This window comes from Theobroma cacao, chromosome 9 (assembly GCF_053813885.1).
Source record: "Theobroma cacao isolate CCN51 chromosome 9, ASM5381388v1, whole genome shotgun sequence".
Lineage (NCBI taxonomy): Eukaryota > Viridiplantae > Streptophyta > Magnoliopsida > Malvales > Malvaceae > Theobroma > Theobroma cacao.
The window spans coordinates 48,081,303-48,101,568 of NC_142647.1; the positions used below are offsets into that span (position 1 = coordinate 48,081,303).

At 36.9% G+C, this 20,266-nt stretch overlaps 3 protein-coding genes, 1 long non-coding RNA gene and 1 pseudogene across 6 annotated transcripts; 2 read left to right on the forward strand and 3 right to left on the reverse strand.

Annotated features, from left to right (window-relative positions):
- Positions 1-190: 190 nt before the first annotated feature.
- Positions 191-3,106, reverse strand: LOC18590662 (ubiquitin fusion degradation protein 1 B-like). Its single transcript, XM_007016310.3, has 10 exons — positions 2,977-3,106; positions 2,612-2,666; positions 2,186-2,248; positions 1,953-1,977; positions 1,802-1,834; positions 1,582-1,703; positions 1,353-1,483; positions 1,036-1,259; positions 673-917; positions 191-553 (listed from the first exon to the last, which is right to left on the reverse strand). Exons 2-10 carry the CDS (start codon positions 2,612-2,614, stop codon positions 464-466), a joined length of 936 nt encoding a protein of 311 aa, XP_007016372.2. The 5' UTR covers positions 2,615-2,666; positions 2,977-3,106; the 3' UTR covers positions 191-463.
- A 1,383-nt stretch (positions 3,107-4,489) lies between these two features.
- On the forward strand, positions 4,490-6,881 carry LOC18590663 (scarecrow-like transcription factor 11 (SCL11)). The gene is made up of 5 exons (XM_018127921.2): positions 4,490-4,733; positions 5,066-5,154; positions 5,715-5,796; positions 5,901-5,965; positions 6,276-6,881. The coding sequence occupies exons 1-5, from the start codon at positions 4,692-4,694 to the stop codon at positions 6,520-6,522; spliced, it is 525 nt and encodes a 174-aa protein (XP_017983410.1). The 5' UTR covers positions 4,490-4,691; the 3' UTR covers positions 6,523-6,881.
- A 501-nt stretch (positions 6,882-7,382) lies between these two features.
- LOC18590664 (scarecrow-like protein 30) lies at positions 7,383-10,093 on the reverse strand. Of its 3 annotated transcripts, none has more exons than XM_018127920.2 (2): positions 9,957-10,093; positions 7,383-9,814 (listed from the first exon to the last, which is right to left on the reverse strand). In XM_018127920.2, the coding sequence occupies exon 2, from the start codon at positions 9,704-9,706 to the stop codon at positions 7,589-7,591; it is 2,118 nt and encodes a 705-aa protein (XP_017983409.2). In that variant the 5' UTR covers positions 9,707-9,814; positions 9,957-10,093; the 3' UTR covers positions 7,383-7,588. The 3 variants fall into 3 exon arrangements, with proteins under 3 accessions (XP_017983409.2, XP_088665923.1, XP_017983408.2); XM_088809797.1 differs by having other exon boundaries at positions 9,988-10,086; XM_018127919.2 differs by lacking the exon at positions 9,957-10,093 and adding an exon at positions 9,913-9,931.
- A 2,964-nt stretch (positions 10,094-13,057) lies between these two features.
- LOC148761050 (uncharacterized) lies at positions 13,058-20,264 on the forward strand. Its single transcript, XR_016028212.1, has 3 exons — positions 13,058-13,598; positions 13,679-13,806; positions 20,009-20,264. It is a non-coding gene; the product is annotated as an uncharacterized LOC148761050 (long non-coding RNA).
- Positions 13,896-16,369, reverse strand: LOC18590666 (scarecrow-like protein 30 pseudogene; annotated as a pseudogene).
- Positions 20,265-20,266: the final 2 nt, after the last annotated feature.

The following is a 20,266-nucleotide window of genomic DNA, read 5'->3' on the forward strand; positions in this document are numbered from 1 at the left end:
GTTTCTGGTGTGTTAATCTGGTTAACATTTAATAGCATCTTGGAGAATTTCATGTTTCATATTCAAAGGCGCTTATGTAGGTACAAAACAAAGCAGCTAATGTGATAGAACATATAGATCCTGTTAGGGAAAAAGGCAATTGCATCTGGGAGGGGGAAGAACGAAAGGAGAAAAACATAATCCACTAATATGTCATAAAACTGCTGATTTCCAACTTTATATATACCTAAATTTAAATAACTTGTTTATATACTCTTGCAAGTCTTTTGTACCCTTGACATTTGAACCATTCAAGTGCCCTGTGCCCATACCAATTTTTTGAATCAACTGAATATAATTAGTTAATTATTCAGTGGCAGAAAACCCTAAAGAAGTTTCTGAGCCCTTTTGGGCAACGGTCTTCAATGAACAAATGGGCTATTTGAAATCTCAACGGATGGACCACAGAAAAGTTTGAATGCGGTCATCCTCTCAGTGAATACTTTTTCCCTGTGAAGGCTTGAAACTTTGGTTCTTCCTCTTTAGGCGGCTCTCTACTGTTCTTCATGGCAACCTACAGAAAAAGCCAAAGATATGAATTGACTTTTTTGGGAAGTAAAATAAGAATTCTTAAAATATGTATGTGAATGAATTCAGAGATTTCTACCATTAAACTAGAATAGAGCGACGTACTTTTGTTGTTTCCTTTGGGGGCTGACCCCCATTCGAACCAAACACAAGCTTTCCAGAGTGTTGACTTGAAGTAGAGCTTGATGACTTGGAAGCAACAGTTTCATTGCCAGCATTTGAATTATGTTGTTTAAACAAGGGAGAGACAGGCAGTGCAGCTGGTTGTGTCAAGGGTTTGCCATCCAAGCGCCTTGCTGAACCACTGAACGGGCTAAACTTAGCAACCTTTTTAGGTGGCACTTCTTCAGCTGAAATATTGGTAGCGAGGTCATTTGTTGAATGGATCATTTGTAAATTTAATAGTCAATTTCAACCATGAAATTTTTTTCGAGAAACTAAAAACCGAAAAGAATAAGAGGATCAAACCTTCAGGTGGCATCCTTTTTGACCTTAGAGAGGGAACTGGCTGTTGTGGTTCTTTATAATCAAGAGGAGGGGCAAAGTCCACCTCACAATCAGTTTCAATAATACTGACTGCAGGGGAAGGTTTTGTTTCAACTATATTAATATAATACTTTTTATTGTTATAAGGGACCATGATAGTGTCACCAGTAGTTAAGCAAGAGTAACTCCTCAGTGTTGTTTCCAGGCTGCGAGCAAGCACAGAAAAGAAGGAATTTAAGAAATGAATGCAGATTGTTGTATTTGCTACTCATAAGAAATAGCCATGAAGATAAACTAACATTGCTTTGGGGTTGGAGATGTCTAAGAAGTCCATAGTGTGGGGCTGCAGCTTCACATAGGTTCCCTTTGCTAAGCTAGCATTTTTCACCTGCACAATATCTCCCTCTTGGAGGAGCATGTTCTCCATCATCTGAAAACAAAAATGCAGGGTGAGCAAGGAGAACAAAATCAACAAACACCATCTCTAAATCATGATATTAAAAGAACAAGGACAAGTAAAAACCATACCCAGTATGGTAAGTATATCATGCCCTCATCTGCAATGAACTCTAAAACCCCACAATGAGAAACTCGCTCAACAGGAGCATTAGTCAACTCAAATAACATTGGGTATTCGACATGCAGTGATGCTGGATAGCAAGATTGTCGTTAATATCAGGACAAAACAAGGCTAGCATTTGCATGTATTAACAGGGATAAAAAAAAGGAAGTTGAGTCATCTGCTTACCAAGGCGATCAAGAGCTGAGGCAGGCATAATAGCTGGAAATAACAAGCAATCATGATAAATTAGTCAATTGCCTTGAAAATTACATTTGGAAAAATTAGAGTGAGGTAGGGAGAGATAGAGGGAGAGGCATGGTGAAGAAGATCAACATACCTTTATCTCCCTTCTCCAGATGTGCCTGCAAATACTTAAACAAATTAGAATCAAAGTGGAATGAAACCTCATGGAACAACCAAGAGCACTTTAGTTGGATGATTCTACACCTCAATCAACCAAAGAAGACAATAAAAGAGTGCATGAGATCATCTACAGAATGCAGTAATAAAAGTTTAACCAACAAAAACCCTTTTTCTCCCTGTCCTGTATTCAAGGTGCAATCCTCTAACCTTGTCAATGAAAGAGACAGGGTAACATCGATAACATTGTTCAAATGTTGAATTGCCACGGTCCTGCAATTAAAAAAAAAAACAGAAAAAGAAAAAGGATCAATTAACTGAGAATGATCACAATTATATGACAACTATAACCTATGCTAGAGGCAGCCTACAAGTTTGTCAAGCTAAACAGAATATCTTTCAAGCTTTTGATATATTCCGGGAAATACTGCTGCAACGGGTTATGATCAGTTAATGAAAAAGTAAAAACTAGTCATAGAAACAAATTGTTAAAATTATTATGATCAACGATCACATTGTTGTGATGAATCAATACTATCCAAACCAAATCGCCACTGGCTTTCTAAATTATATCAGATGACCATAGAAAACAAACACAAAACGAGAAAGAAAATAAATATAAATCACTAAACATACCATGATCACAAAGTTTTGAGTTCAATAACTTCTTCCAACAAGATCACCAGAAAATCTGCCACAAAAGAAGAAAGTCAATAAATCAAACAGATACGTGATACATTAATGAAACAATAAACAAAACCGAGTTCCCATCATGATCAACCCAAACAACTGATTTAATACAAACGATCGACTCTTTAACATGCAAGAACAATCCCATCAAACAAACAAGGATGCTGAAAAAAAAAAACAAAAAAAGACCCAGTTTTGAGAAAGGTGAAAAGATAAGAGAGAAAGCTAGAAAGAGGGAACATTGTGAATCAGATGATGACAAACATGTGAAAATAAAAATGGGTTTTGGGTTTTTGATTGAAAGTTGAAACCTTTGATTTGTTGTCTTTGATGGTTGAAGAAGACGATTGCCAAATTTTGTGTTTATATTGAAAGCTCTTTGCTTCTGCTTTTTGGGGTTCAGGGTGATTTATAAAGGGTGGCTTTTTCTTCCTCTACTGCCTTAGGTCCTAATGAAATTAAATTAGTACAGTTTTTGTCACGGATCATAAACTAAATTCAATCCCATGCAGGTTTTAGCTTTGAAAATAAAATTTAAATACGTTTATAAATTACTATAAATCACAAGTCCATATTTCAGTTTTAGAAATAAAATTTAAATAATTTTATAAAACACGAACTTACGTTCCTAATTCAAAATATATATATGATAAATGGTGGAAGATTTATATTTATATACTCAATATTCACTCCATCTCTTATTGATATGAGATCTACGACATTCTACCCATCTATGTTTATATATCCAAAATTCATCCTATTTCTTACTAATACAAGATCTATTACATTCTACCCCATCCATGTTTATATATCTAAGATCCACCTTATTTTTTACTAACATGAAATCCATGGTATTCTATCTTACTTAATTATGCAATGCATTTATTGCACTGATTCTGTATTCGTAAAGGAAAAAGACTCTTATACTAATTCAGATCTACTTCAATCCTTGTATCTCTCATGAGATCCCATATCAGTAAAAATTTGAATCTACTTTGATATTACTTGCTATATGTAGAAACTTAAACCCAATCCTATGCGACTATAAGTTTTGAAAATAAAGCTTCCCTAAATTTATAAATCACATGCTTACGTTTTCAACCAAAAAGATATACTTGATAAGTGATAAAAGATCCATATTTATATACTCAAGACCCATCTTATTTCTGATTGATGTGAGATCCATTATTGTTCTTCTATCCTTGTTTAGAAAATAGAAATTGGTTTTTAATTATTTTCTTTTGTATCCAACATCAAAATCACTATATTTTTCTTCTAATTTGTATGATTCTCTTTTTTTTTCTTCATTTATAAGATTTCTTATACTTCTAGGTCTATTAGTGAAAAAAATTTCCTAATTTGCTTAATTTACATGATAAAATCTACATAAAGTATAATGTTAAGAGATATTAATGAAGATAAAATTTTTTTATTGACTCAAGAAAAAATGATTAAATCTCAAAAAAACATTTAATTAAAATATAATAAGCATTGGTATCATATGGAATTTCAGCTTAATGAGTGACCTTGACCAACTAAAAATTTTATAAATTTTTTTTTGCCTAGTACACTATGAATAACTTTTAATTTCGTAAAGATTAAACTATTAGCGTACCTAATAAAATTATGAAAATATTTTTAATCTAAAATTAATTTATTTATTCACATTCATTATTTAAAAAGTGTAGGTAAAATTGATGGTAAAAAGAAAATATGTATGCAATTTGCAATTGCAATGGCAGGGCTGAGTGGGCCTAGCTTTTGGGCCCACTTGGGCTGTAGACCTTAAGTTTCAATTCAAGTCAGCCAAAGAAAGAGCAATTGGCAGCCCTAAATCAAACTCTTTTAGGAAAACAAAACAAAATCGTCCTCCCCTAAACCCTCGTTTTCCCTTGTTCTGTTTCCCTCTCACAACACTGCAACGACAGAAAAAAGAGAAATTTAACAAAAATTAATAATTTAATTATTTTTACTTCATAGCTTCAAAGCTCTTTATTTAATCTTGGAGGAAAATTCGGCGGCTAAAATGGCGAAGCGAGAGCTCTCCAGTACTTTGAGGGGCTTGAAGGTAAACCAACAGAACGAAGCTTATTCTTTCGTTCAAGTTTTTTTTCTTTTTGGCTTGAATTTTTGTTATACCAACTTGATATTTGAGCTGTTTTTTGCTTTAACTTATCTGGGTATTTATTGTTTTGTTGATTTTCCTTTGAATTTGTAGTAATAATTCTTTTTTGTGATTATGGAGATTCTTGAGTTTCTTATATAGCTACTTGAGATTTGAACTAGGCCTTGTGTTGATTCATCTGGCATTCCTTTATTTTGTTGATTATTTTTTTTTCCAAGTTGAAAAATTTCGAGTAATTAACTTATATGGGCTTTATTTATTTAATGCAATAATAGTTCATGCAAAGGGCAGCTCAGAGAGAGGAGAAAGTTAAGAAAGAAGAAGAGGTTAATCCTGAAGGGAGTAATACTATTACTAGAAAATGGTACAAAAATCCCACCTTTTTTTTTTAATTATCTTAAATCTGTTTAGTGTATTAAGTATTCTTCTTTCAGTTACTATATGCAATGAGCCTTTGACGTTAGGCTGCATCCAATATGATCGTATGATTACACACAGGAGGACAAGGATACGACTAGGTCATACTTTATATATAAATGAACTTATGCTTTAAGGTCAGAGGGAAGAATGGCCAATGTGTTTTTGTTTCCTCAGAATTGAAGATTCTTGCAATGCTGATCATTGAAATAGGGATGGGGCTTTTTTAGTGTTCAAATGGTAATATAGGGGGCTAGCAGCATATTGCCAATCTAGTAGGGATGCTGATCATTGCAATGCCTCCAGTATTTGGTGGTCAATCTTGATTCCCCCCCAATCTGCAGAAAGCAGAATTATTTGTGTAGATTTAAAATAGAAAACAAAAGAAGGGATCCCTGATAAATGGATTTTATAGGATGCAACCACTTGTGAGATCTGCTCACTTGTTTCTGATTTTTTCCTAATTTTAATTTGTTTAATTCCAATTCTGTATTTGCATACATTCAGTGTGGTTATTATGGAAGGGGATCCCCATCCAGGAGCAATTGTAGGACGGATGTCATTTCAAAGTTTCAATCCTTCTATTGATGTGAGTATAAAGGTCAAGTGACCTAAGAATTTTTCCCAATGACTATTCACCTTCTGTGCTTCTCTCGTGGCATCTGCCCTCATGTAAAAGCCTTGTCTTGGCAGAAACTGAATGAAGATGCATCAAATGTGTGTCAGCCGGATGCCTCTGGTGGAAGAACTTTGTCTAGGTGGGTATGTTTTTTTAAATTTTAACAGGTCTTGTGTTAATGTTCCGTTAATTTCCTGAAAGTTTTTGACGATTATTATGCACTTTGCGCTGGAATTCATAAATTCTTGTCTTAAGAAATGAAAAATTTTAATCAAAATGATTAACTCTTGAAAGGAAACATTTAGTCAATGGAAGATATATAGGCATGTTAAGTTGGAAATGCTAGTCTTCTGTAGCTTTACTTCAGATGGTAGGGTAAGTTGAATTGAGCACATGTCTGCAAAATATGCATACATTTAATCTTACTTTTTGCCCTTGGATTGTGACAGTGAAAACAGATCTGAATCTGAAGGAGCTGACTGCTCGAAGGTCAGCACATATAAATACGAAGGTAATGGAGACCTTAAAAGAAAACAGTCTGACGTAGTTTCTGAACCTGAGTATCCAAATAAATCACCAAAAAATGGTCATGGAGTTCAATCGTCACCAAGCAGCAGTAAAGCCTCCTCCCAAAAGCAGTCAAAGCGTGAGAAGCTGGACTGGAAACTTCTCAGGCCACCAAAGTCTAAGAGGTGATTATAATTAGGAAAATTATGTTCTGTGAGTCCATTAATACTTACGTCCAGGTTCCTATAATTAAATATGTAACCTTGTTGTCATATTCTTGAAGCTCAGCTTTCTTAACTTCTCAAATTGTTTAAGTTAATTTACTTTCTTTCTCTCCCCCCGTTCACTACTGCATGTTAAGCATGAGACTCTTGTGAAGCAGTTTAAGTTGATTTACTCAAGAAGAAGCCAAGAATTTGATTTACAATGCTCAAACAGCTTGAATGAGCTTGGAGCTGTTTGTCTGCTTGTGCTGAATTTGCTCTCGAGAATACCTGTGTGCTAAGAAACACCAAACAATAAGTAAATTATTTGTGGTGCCAGTACAATGTCTTCAGTCCAACACATATGGCTATATGAAAGTTATTTGGTTTCCATCTTTTAGTAATTTCAATTATTTGAAATACTGTGAGCCCTCTCATATCATCTTTCCCTCACTTTGGGAGCTTGAGTTTGGACAGTATCTAACCGGTGCATGAAGTAGTGTAGTTGCACCCTTCACTTCCCTTTGGTGCTGAGTGTATTTCTGATCCATGAATAATGATCGCAAAAAGATTGTCATCTCATCTCCATCATACCTGCATCTGATAATGATGCATGTAATCAGAGAACTGGTGAAGCTAAAAGAACTGCCACGGCAGGTTACAGTGAGAATTGTAATGGGTTTCCTCAAAATTGCGAATTTTATTTCCAGGTTCCTTTTGTTGTATGCTTATCTAAAACACAGCCTGTCGAGACAGCCTTCTAGTCGATCCCTGGAAAGACACTTCCCCACTCCATACGGAAAGGGAAAGAAAGAAAAGAAAAGGATTTGTTACCTACCTACCTGCTTGTTTTGAATGCAATTGATTTCATTTAAAATAGCACATTAGAATTAAGAGTTAAGAGCTATAACACACATCCAACCTTTGCTTCTAGGGGTTGATATTTTACAACTATACAAAATAGAATGGTAAGCCTACTGAATAATGTGATCGGGCTTCGGAACAAAATAACTAGGGAAACTAATCTGCGGAACCATTACTCGCCATCACAGTTAATTCCGGACAGGCTTCCAACATGTAAGGGCATAAATAACTCTGCCCTTCCATCCCTGCAGCATCCAGCGGCCATCCACATCTACAACAAAATCCCTGTGATAACTTGATCGCACCATATTCGTCACTTTCTTCAGGAGTTCCTGATCCAATGGAACCTGCTTGAACCCTGCCCTCTTAGTCCTAGACTGCCATTGCTTGTATGTCTCTGGCCTTTCAACCCTCTCAGTACCCTCGCATGCAATCACATTCATAATGTCCCTCCCAATCACCTCTTTCTCAAACATCATCCTCTGCGGATCTTCCCGAGAAACATTGGCTTCAAATATATCGAACTGAGCAGAGAAATGGAAGAGAGCCTCTCGGAACCTTGTGACGAAGAAGGGTGCGTTATATGTTCCGTTCGCGGCCCCATGGATGAATAATTGAGGATTGATGCTTCTGATCAATTTCAGAACAGTGTCCCTCGCACTGGTTGGCGCCACTGTGTCATCTGGGAGGTTCTTTAGCCGATACATGCAGTTGACGACGACCACTTCATCTTTATCAATCTTCAGTTCCTCAAGTTGGATGGTTTCCCATTTCTTAGCTATCACGTTGTACTCAAATGGGACCTGGAATCTCTCACAATACCTTTTCAAGCGACGCCCCGTCTCTTCCACCCTTTCTGCAGGTCGGAAACCTGGTTGTGGAAACTCGATACCGGTAATACGAAGCTTGGGAGGTCCATTAGCCCTTGCTGAGAGACGCTGGATGAGGCACGGCCATTGAAAGCCATAACAAATACCAAAATCAACGATATGGAGCGTCGTTGCCTTTTCTGCCACTTCCATTATCTTTTTATTTGCGTAAAAATTTGACATTTTCTTGAAGGGGCAAGCTAAAACATAAACTCCGTAAGCTTTTAGGACGTCGGCAGCCGAGGTCCTGTTGCTTAGCAGAGGTAAATACGATGGTGCCCCATTGCCAGCCAAACGCGTCTTAAGGGCATTAGCAAAGTAATGTGCCAATCTTTGGGTTCCATCTCCAGAAGCAGAAGAGTGCTGACTTATCTGTTTCAGCAGCTCATTCGCAGTCCTTTGGTCATTGATGGTCACAGCTTGTGCACATTGAGTAAGGAGACTCCACAAATCCACCACTTCACTTTTCTTGCCGTTTTTCTTTTTGCGTGTTGTTCCACCGTTAGACCCTTTTAGCTGCGAGTTCCCATTGAAAGAACATCTTGGAGAGTAATCATTTTCACCTTTGCAGAGCAGTACATCGTCGAACATATCTGATTGCTCTGAATCTTCAAGAGAAATTGCAGATTGCTTGTTGCTCCTACCTTCTTCCAAATAATCATCGTCCTCACGCTGATAATTTTTCCTTCCCCTTGATCCTGATGGTGATTGATACCTTCCATCAGAAACTGAAGGCCTTGATAGGTTGCTTTCTGGAGCCAAAAGCGCCTTATCACCATTGAGAGAGGACTTACTTGCTTCTCCAATCCCTGTTCTGAAGTGCCTAAGAGACTCTAACGTGGTCTCTCTTTGTAAATCTGGCACTAAAGAGGTTCTTTCAAGAGAATCAATAAGAGAAGTTTGAATGTAGGAGGACTTGACTTCACCTGGACTATATTTCCCACTCGACTCAACCAAGCTGGTGGCAGTAGTATATCTGTTACTGCTACCAGTACTTGATCTCTCGGTGAGATTATCATCTAGGTAGTAACCATTTTGACCGGTACATAGAGAGAGAGGATCGGCTGAAAGTGGATACTCGTGGCCAAGGGCTTCATAGAAGGATTTTTCAGCAGCTTGGAGAGCTAAGCAATCCTGCAACATACAGGTCTTTTCATCTATGTCTTCTTCCATTAGCATCTCATTGATGTATTTGAGCATTTCATTGGCAAAAGGAATATTGTCGAGAGGATGTCCGTCTGAACTCACGCCTGATGATGAAGCTGAATCAACAGGAGAGTCTGGACTAGTCGGAAGGGAAGGTGGATTTGGAACCATTCGCTCAGGGCTCTCTTTAAACCCATTAACAAGGTTGTGATTTGAATACACCGGTACTGAACCTTGATCAAATTTGAACCCATACATGGAACTAGGAAAATCTTGGAAAAGGGTATCCATAGAAAGTTGGAAACCTATCTGATACAACAAGACCCGACTGAAATTGGATCAGAAAAACCTAAAAATCCGACCTACCCTCCTGTCGATTGCCAAGAATCCTGAGGAAAACTAGAAGAGAAAATGAATATTTCAAAGATCGGTAAGAAGAATTTAATGGACTGGACAGTAATTGAAGAGATATAAATGAAAGAATTGAACGAACCAACCAACACCGAAACGAAAGAGTAGTCAAAGGAGCTAAGCAAAGAACCTGGATAATTCCATAGTTTCAAGAAAAAAACCTGAAGATGCTCTTTCCTTAAAAAGGTCAAGCTGTCGAGCATTCAGAACGAACCTTCTGGGAAAGTACAGTCATGACAGGGCAGCCGCCAACTTGTACTCACCGTTTTGAGACAGATTTTAGTGCCCCTGGAGTCAAGGAGGAAACTTATAATCATATTGACTTCTTGAAACAAAAGTTGCTTAATGCGCAAGAGATTTGACCAAGTGGGAACGCAAAGTTGTCTGGGCATCGTGAACGTGGGTCAGAGGTGGCACGTTGTGTCCCATGACAATGACCCGATGTAGATTTCTTTGTTCTTTTCCTATTAAATATAAAATCAACGAAATTACTTTGATACGTGATAAAGTTAAAAGTAACTTTCAGGAAAACATCCCGTGATGCTAAATATGAGATAAGAAAAACTAACATATAACTGGTTGCCTTTTTTTATTTTTCTCCCAAAAATTATTTTATTATTCTTCAGTTACCTAAGACCGCTGTGGACCTATCACTTGAAGCCACGGGCACCTCTCCCCTGTCTTTCTTCTTTGTATCGAACCTCGGGTAGGGTTCTCCTTTACATTTCTATGGTGACAAGGGATTTTCTCTCTGATACTAGTATTTTGATAGGTGTCCTACTACCATAATTCCCAAGAAACGTGTTCATCAAAATCTTAAAACAATGTAACAGTATTATGAATATATAAATATTTATATGTGAGTGAATTAGATAGATGATTTTGTAAAAGATCTTTTTGGTTAAGGAGAAATAACATGTTGTAATGAGTGAATCGAGATGCGTTAAAAGGAGACAGAGAGGAAAACTGGAGCAGTTCTTGAAGTGGCTTTGGGTGGCAGGTGGTGATGGATGAGAAAAGGTGGAAGAGGTGACGGCTAACGACAATTGAAAAAGTTGAAAAGAAAAAATGCTTGGAGGAATATTAGAGAGAGCTTTTCAAAGTAATCTCTGCTAGATGTCTCTAAAAAAAAATCTCTTCTTACCTTTCAAGTTCTCATATTTATACTGAGTAGAAATACTTTCTTAGGAGTTGTTTAGGAGAGCACATTCAATTATGGGATAACGTGTTTGTCATGAAAAAACAGTTAAAGAACGGTTTACAAGATATTAAAAGAATGATCATGTAATTAGGTAGTGGGCGTAAGTTCTGGGTAAATGGGGTAGTAGCATTCAAAAGTACTTCACATGTATTTTTAAGAAGTAAGGAAAGAGAAAAGGGTAAAGCACATTTACTTCAAGGAAAGGTTAAAAGGAAGTCCTCTTAACTATTTTCATATCTGAGTTATCAAGTCAAACTCTCTAGAACATCCCAAATGTGAAGGTAATTCATGAACATTGTTACTTATTTTGAGTTACTTTCACTTTTTCGTACAAATAGTTATTCTATGTTTGTTCTTGTGTACTTCTGTGCTTGTAAGCTCTTTGGGCGCTTTTATGTTTGGAACGCCCGGGGCACTTCTGTGCTTGGAACGCCTTTGGGTTTATACACTTGGAACACCTTTGGGCATTTATGGACTTGGAACTCCTCTGGGCATATATGTACTTGGAACACCCTTGAGCGCTTCTGCACTTGAAACACCTAGGCGCTTCAACGGAACACCCTTAGATGCTTCTGCATTTAGAACACCTTTGGGTGTTTCTGCGCTTGAAACACCCCTGATGTAATTTTTCTGTAAAGAGTATTTTAAAAAATAATAATTAACTAAAATTGGGTATTTATAATTTTAAATTTATATAGTGTGCTTTAAGAACATTTAATATCATTTTAAGCATTTCAAGAAAAATAGATAAGATATTTCAATTTCATATTAAACAAGTGAAAAAATCTTGATAAACTTGTGAGTATGGTATACCTTATTAAGTTAATTTTTTAAAAAGTTGTTAATAGTCTGTGATAAAATGATATGAGAGTCGATCCAATCTAGACTTGATCCATGTCAATCACCTTTAGAAAGGAGGTAAGCAAGGTTGTTGACAGCAGCAACAATGTCATCGGAAGTGTAGAACGTGACATCAAGAATTTCAAAAGAAGCAAGTAGGATATTTCATCACACATCGAATTTGATAAAATTTATAAAAAATAATATTGAATATCTTATTAAGTTAATTTTTTTGAGAGAAGATAATAATCTTAATGCTTCGAACATTTGAATAATATAAGTAAATTGTAGTTGCTCCTTGTCAATTCCCATACGAAACTTTAACAACAAGATGTAATGAAAAGAGTGGAGGCATATTGGCTGCTTTTACATCAAGGCGTGCATAAGAGAGAAGCAAGAGATTTCAATTTGCTCATGAGTAAGAATAGATTCTGGTTGCTCAATTATTGCCAAAAAGGCTTAGATTCAGTGCTATCTCTAAGCTTTTTACCGTCCCATCTCATTGCTGGCTGTATTCTAATTTCGCTCGACGCTTAAAGTCGACAAGTGGAGTAAAATGGGCCAAAAAGTTAACAATGAAGTTGGCAATTGACATTGACCTCTTCTACACTTCAATCGATGTGGCTCACTAATTCCTCCTTAATTTGTTTTCAATCAAACTAGAAACAAAGGACAATTCAATTCCAAGGCCGATTCAGTGAATCTGATTAACTTTGTTTCACGTTTGTATTTTTTCCCTTTCTTCTTTTCTACGCACCCAATCATCAACCAACGCTGCATTGGATTGTAGTTTGACGACCGGACTAGAGCTGACAGGGAAAGGCATTAACGTTTGTTTATAGCCTCCGAGCAAGGAAAAGTAACCCCAAATAATTATGCCTTTGACAGATGGGGCTGGGTCAAAGCTCAATAAACTGAAAGGACCAACAAGAATCTTAATCCAATTTTTAAATTTAATTAAACTAATCCACGAAACAGATCTTTTATACAGACCAGATTCATTCCACCTCACCTGAAGGGGAAGTTTCTCTTGCATTTCCTGAGATGCTGAGACTTTTTTCTTATAATTATAATAATAATTGGATTCCCCCATCACTTCTTTTGGATTTTCCATTTTGTTTTTAGCTTCCTAATACTTCATCTAGGCGTTTCTTTGCAATAATGTACCATAGCCTAAGGAGTAACTTGAATTAATGTTGAGGGTGGGAAAAGGGGCTATTCTATTTACTATGGGGAAGCGCACAGTGTCTTCTTTTTCCCCACTTATCTTGGATGCTCTTCAGAGATGCTGACTAGCTTCACTGCAAATTCCTTGCAGGATCTTAGAGAGAGAAAACTGCTGCTGAATATGGGCTTGATTACTTATCTGATAAGTGAATTCTAGAATGGTGCAACTCACGAGTCATGACATGAACCGCGTGTCCGTGGCTTGAACGTTTCCAATTTTTCTAAGTAACGAGAAAAATTGCCTACAGTGTCTATATTTGGCTTGGAAACTTAGCAAGGTTCTAGAGTCTGTTGTGAAGCATGTTCTAAATTGAAACAGATTTTCTTGACTCTAGAGGAATTTTGGTCTAAGCTGTATTGTTCATTTGACATTAATAAGACGGTAATGTTCATTGGAACAGATTAGAAATGAAGTTTAATGAAGTTCTCATTTCGTTTCTAGGCAAAAGGGCCAGGGAAGCGCCCTTCTTATTCCCCTTCTTTGAATGTTCTTAAGCAAGAAAGGTAGGCGATAAATGTGAAAGAAAAATTTTGTTCTGATTAAATCGTATTTAAATAACCTGAACTGCTTATTAATCAAACAGATTTGGCATGGAGAAGCATCCAAATCTATTTTGGAAGAGGTGACCTATAAAGGGTAGGTGCCAGGCCGGGTTTCCAGGATTCCTAGAGAAACAGAAACAGGACGTCAGTGCCTTCTATCACGAATGAGGTATTACATGTTCTTTTCTTGCCTGGAAGCAATTTTTTGGGTTTTTTTTTGTCTGATAGGCTATTTTACTTTCACGGCATAGATTTCCATGGTAGAGAAAATTTCATTTATATTAGAAAGGAATGAATTAACATATTAAGAGCTAAGCAGAGTAGTGCTTTGCTTTTAGATTAGCAAAAACTATGAACAGAATTGGACCTAGCTCATTTGTCATGTTACTTATTAGAGACAGGAGACCCTGTCACTCCTGGACAGGTTTCCAGCAAGAAAGAGCATGGATTACTCTCCCCTTCCATCCTTGAAGAATCCACTGGCAGTCGACCTCAATAGCAAAATCCTCGTGGTAGTTTGATTTCATCACTGTCCGTGCCCGATTCAATATCTTTTCGTCTAAAGGAAGCTGCCTGAACCCAGCTTTCTGGTTCCTGAACTGCCACTGCTTGTACGTTTCTGGTCTGTCAATTCTCTCCAGCCCCTCATATGCAATAACATTCATAGCATCCCTTCCAAACATTTCTCTTTCAAGCAGCAATCTGTCTGGATCTTCACGAGGTACGTTAGCCTCCAGGATGTCAAACATTGCTGAGAAGTGGAAGAACGCCTCTCGAAACCGTGTGACAAAGAATGGGACATTGTAACTACCATTAACAACTCCATGGATGAAAAGATCTGGATTAATTCTCTTGATTAACTTCAGAACAATGTTCCTTGGACTGTTTAATACCACTGAGTCATCAGGCAGATTCCTTAGCCTGTACATACAATTAACAACAATCAACTCATCTCTTTCGATCTTTAGATCCTCAACTCGGACAAATTCCCATCTCTTCGCTATGGAGTTGTACTCAAATGGGACATCAACATTCTCACAGCATCTTCTTAAACGACGGCCTGTTGCTTCAATTCTTTCCGCAGGCCGTAACCCTGGTTGGGGAAAATCAATTCCCGATATGCGAAGCTTAGGAGGCCCACCACGCCTTGTTGAGAGACGCTGAATAAGGCAGGGCCATTGAAAACCATAGGAAATGCCGAAATCAATAAGGTGGACTGTTGTTGCCTTTTCTGCTAGCTTTGCAATGTTTCGATTGGCAAACAAATTTGATATCCTCCTGAAAGGGCATGCTGAAACATATAAGATATAGGCTTTTATGATATCAGAAGCCAAAGTGCCATTTCTTGGAATTGGGGTATACAGCGGTGCACCGGTGCCGTTCAAGCGTACCTCTAGACCATTGGCAAAGTAATGAGCCAGCCTCTCAGTTCCATCTCCAAAAGGAGAAGAGTGTCGCCTAATCTTACCGAGTAGCTCAGTTGCAGCTCTTTGGTCATAGATGGCCACAGCTTGTGCGCATTGATTTAGGAGACTCCACAAATCCACCATTTCCTTTCCATTCCCCTGTTTCTTTACACGGCTTTTTCTACCGCTATCCGCTTTCACCTGTCCGTTATCTTGCAACTTCCTGTTTGCTCTATTTTGTAAGGCTTCATAAAGAGGACATGACACATTCCCACCCTTAACAAGGAAAACCTCATCGAACATGTGTTCCTCAGACGAGTCTTCTTCAGTAATTAACGCAAATTGCTTACTGTTCCTCCTTCCTTCCAAGGAATCCTCAAATTCCCGTGGATGATTTTTCCTTCCCATTGATCTGTTTGAAATGTGCTTCCACACTTCCTTCTCTGCTTCCCTGCCTGCCACCCCTTTCTGTAGCTCTGGTAGCTTAAATGTGTAACTCTCCACAGGCTCAGAACGTAGTATCTCACCACATAAACGTGGTAAAAATGAGGTAAGTTCAGTAGAGTAATTACTAGAACTTTGCATCAATGGGGAATCCAAGCCATGTTGATGATAATTCCAGCTTGATTCCACCATATTGTTAGCAGCAGCCTGGCTATCATTGCCATCAGCTCTGTTGCTGCAGATAAGGGGATCATATGGGCACTCGTTGTCTACATCAACTTCTTGATAGAAATGATCAGGTAAAGGGGGATATTTCTGAACTTGAACATCATAGAAAGATTTCTCCGCAGCTTGGAGAGCTAAACAGTCCTGCAACATGCAGGGTCTACCCTCCACATCTTCTTCCATAAGCACATCATTTATGAACTTTAACACAGCGTTGGAAAAATCAAGGTTGTCACTACCGTATGGAGAATCTCCATCTGATGAGTTCGAACCTACAGATGAAGCTACATGGCCAGGATGGTTTGATTTGGCTGGATCCACCAATATGTTATTAGGATTGGATCCATTAACAGGATTCTGATTTAAAAAGACTACTTCTGAGCCATTGTTTGGGAGAAGGGTATCCATCGTCGACAGGCAAACCTAATATTGAAATACCCAAATTGAAGTTTGTAACTTCTAGCAAAGAAGCATTAAAGTTTCTTTTACAGAATGAAACCAACCTTTCATGAAACAAAGAAAGAATTGGCAAAGACTTACTCCTGAATACGGTATTTACATAGGAAGAAACTTGACAGTAGATCAAAAGGATGAGAAGCAATGAATTCAAGCTACCTTACAGAAAGCTATAGTTAAGGAAGTAAATGCATCGAATGAATGTAGATAGCTGTCAGGCCTCTGATTTTTGCATTAAAAAATGTTGAAACCTTCTTTAAAAGTCCAAGGTAAGACCAAATCACCAGCCGCCTGGCAAAGACGAGCTACATTAACTGCGATTAAAATAAAATGTGATAATTCCAACAGTATCTAATTTCATTGTCTTGCATCTTTTGATAGCAAATTTCTAAGCATAGAAGGTAATATTCAGTTCATTATTGGATGTACAAACTCTTATCATTACGCTGCACAAATACAAGATTAGTTGAAGCAAAAAATTGTTTACACTATCCTCTGCTAAAAAGTTTGATCACCACCCTGTTGTCTCTTACATAGTGTATGAAATACTCTTTAAATTTTCAGTCTATCTTTAATCAGATATCCATTTAATTAGTATATATAATATGGGTTGTTAGATCTCTTAAATCTGATTGATTTGACATCATCACAAGGCTACCACTGACTGAATATAAAATTTGATTTAATATTAGACGTGAGGATACTTGGATATGTTGATGCTGCCATAACCTTAGCAAATGCTTAATCAGAATTAAGTGATGTGATTAAGACCTTTCTTCCTAATTAGCTACTTCAAACTATATACATGTGAAATTAAAAGCTGATACATGGTATCAGAAAACCAGATGGAACCAAACAGTCAAAACACCTCACAAGCAGAACTGTTGCAGCTCCAGAAAATATGAAACAATCCAATTCAGCATCCCATGACCGCACTAAACGAGTAGAACAATTACAATACTAGACAAGAACAAAGACCTTCTAGTACCGCCGCCCTTACTACCGGGCAAAAAATATTTCGGTTCTATCTACTTCAAATTTAGTAAAAGTTTGTTTCACGGTATGCATGAACAACAGAAATATCTCCAATGATCTTACTTGAATTATCAATTTCGTTAAAAATGTGTCACTCATCTCATGGTCGAAGTATTTCCTCGATAACTTAAGATAGTGCAATTCTAGAGTTGTGCTCCATGGTTGAGTTTTTGCATCCATGAAGTGAATAAAAAATAAAAAAAAAACACACCAATTACATGCCCGTAAGAGTTGCTGGGTGTTGGATTGAATGGTCTTTATCGTTAGTGAGACTAGGAAACAGAGCTACAGGTTCTGTTTCCCTCTCTTACTGATGTCCGAATGTGGCTTTTCTGGGCGTGATAGACTTAGGTTGATTTGCAAGATAATTGTATATGTTGGATACATCTTGTGTTTATTTAGATGTGTCAGGTTGATGGCTTCTGGTAGTTTTTGTAACCAGGCCGAGGTCAGGAAGAGTAGAGTAGAGTTCTCTTTGCTGAGAAAATATATTGATATAATGGAAGCAACTATACAAAAGAAAGCTTTTTCCATTTGAAAGAATTTATGAGGAACAAATATCCAATTAATAAAAATATCTTCAACAATAGACATAGTTAATGCACAAAATAAAACCATAAGAAAACATATGATTTTTACCATAAAAGACCTTTTCATGTGACAGGAAAAAACCACAAAACTTAATTCAGAAAAATAATTCACTAAAAAATCAATGAATACAGCACAGAATCATTCAATAACTCCTAGATCTCACAAGAACTCCTACTCTTTATCAATCAATAAAGTAGAAATCACCAAACAAGAATACATTAAAATTAAATAAAGGATATCACAACTCAACAAATAAGAAAGAATAAAAACACTTTGACCATACAAATTGAAACTCACAATATCAAAAACAACATGCTAAAATTTTATCAAAATCTGATCACAGATCACCTTTCACATTGATGCAAGCTAAGAACTTTTTCCCTACTCCTCTTTGTCAACACTTTTTCCTCACTTAAAAAGAAAATTCTTTGGTCATCCAAAAAGGACAAAAGTCTTTTTTTTTTTTGTTTTTTTACTAGAGGAGGACCCACAACACTCCTCAGCTTCTGCTTTTCCTCCTTTTTTACATTGGGAACTTATAGCCTAGGTGAAAACATAATTATAGCAGGTTAATGACAGTAAGCATGCAGCCATAAATGAAAAAAAAAAAAACAGAAAACAGAGAAGAACAGAAAACTAAGGCAACCAAGCCTGATATACCTGAACATAAGTATATGTTCAATGGAAAGCTTTGAAACAAAGTTGAAGCAAGGGCTTCTACGCTGCAATGCTCTATCAGAGTTTAAACATCAATTCAAAACATGCATTAGGCGCATGACCGACATTAACCATGACAGTCAGCAACTGTCACAATACAAAAACAGTGAAGCATGGGCATTTGACAAATGGCATGGCTTTTTGCGGGGTCTTCAATGCACACTGTAATTAATTAATAACTAGATTATGGCCCGTGGGTTGCACAGGGCCTCTTTCTAGTTGTTTTTTTTTTTTCTCTTTTTACTTCTCTTCTTCTTTTCTTTTTCTTTTTTTTCTTAGCCCTCCACGTGTCTAAAGGAGGAAGCCTTATGTTATAGATTTACTCATAGTGGTTTTTGTTGCTTGACTGAACATGGTTTTCTTATGTTTTTTTGGTGGTAAATTAAAGGTGGATTAAATGAAGAAATGATGCGGATGGCATATCAGTTTCTTAAAGTTTATTGTTTATAGCCACCGAAATGGAAAATTAGTGCCAACAAGATTATCGTTTGAAAAAAGGAGGGGTCTGCTGCTTTCATCATTCAAAGGGGCATTCCGCTGTTTGAAAGCACATAAATAATTGAAAATCAAGCTTTATTAGTATTAGCCAATATGTTGAAAAGTGAGTGTTGGTGTCATCATCATGGAGCAAAACCAGCAGATTCATCCCACCTTAGACATTAATCCTTCTGCATTGCATCATTGTTGGACCTTAAAAGTGCTGTTTGCACGTTGACGTTCAGTTCTTTCGAGTCTTCCAGTACACATGAGAAAAACAAAAAGGACCGACCATGCCAATGTCAACAAAATAGAAAGTCAGTAATACATGAAAATTTGTTCTAGAAAAATGACAAATTAATTGAATTAGTCTAATCAAATGTGAACACACTCCGAGAAAATCATTCATGTTTCTGTCTACCCAAACAAAAAAAATTCTTGTTTCTGTTTCCATGCACGAGGAAACGTAAGCAGTACAAATCCAAACTCTCTCCTTGCTTGTAAGGTAGAAGGGTTTTGATGTTGGACCTAACCATGCTTAGGCAATGAAGAATGAAGTGTAATTAGCTCTTCAACTCTCTCTCCTGTGATCACCTTAACTATGATATGGAAGTTTTTTCTTTCTTTGAAAATAATATGGAAGTCTTTTAACTTATGGCAAATTGGGTTAGATCGAATTCTTATTGTTTCTGTTTCGAGATATAAGTTTCCATACAACGTATATGGCAGAAGAAGAGTTTTAGGTATAGATTCACTGTCCTATGCAATGAGATAATAATTACCATTAAGATGTTATAATTCTTTTTGAAAATCATTAAGATATGTTATAATGGAAGTGCAAATCAATGACTCATTTTCTTTGGAAATTTATATTGTATCAAAGTAATGACTGGTTCAAACAAACTTCTGTCTTCTTCATCTGGTGATCAATAGTTAGGGTAAATTAAACGTTACACTGTACTTATTCATGATGATTTAGCTCAAACCATTGGAATTTAACACATGGGCCGTTGATGTAAGGATTCTGAATCTGAGGGGAGGGGGAGAGATCGTAGTGGCTAGAAACGACAAGAAAAAAAAGAAGCCAGGAATCAAATCTATGCAAATGCTGACAGCCGCCATGGGACATGCATACAGAAGAAGAAGAGAAGAACGTGAAGAAAACGCATACGGATATATGAGATTCTCTTCACGCTCTATATTTTCCAACAAGAATTTAATGGGGTTAATTTGTTTCTTCTCTCTTCATCATAACTCATCAAGAAGATATACGTACAC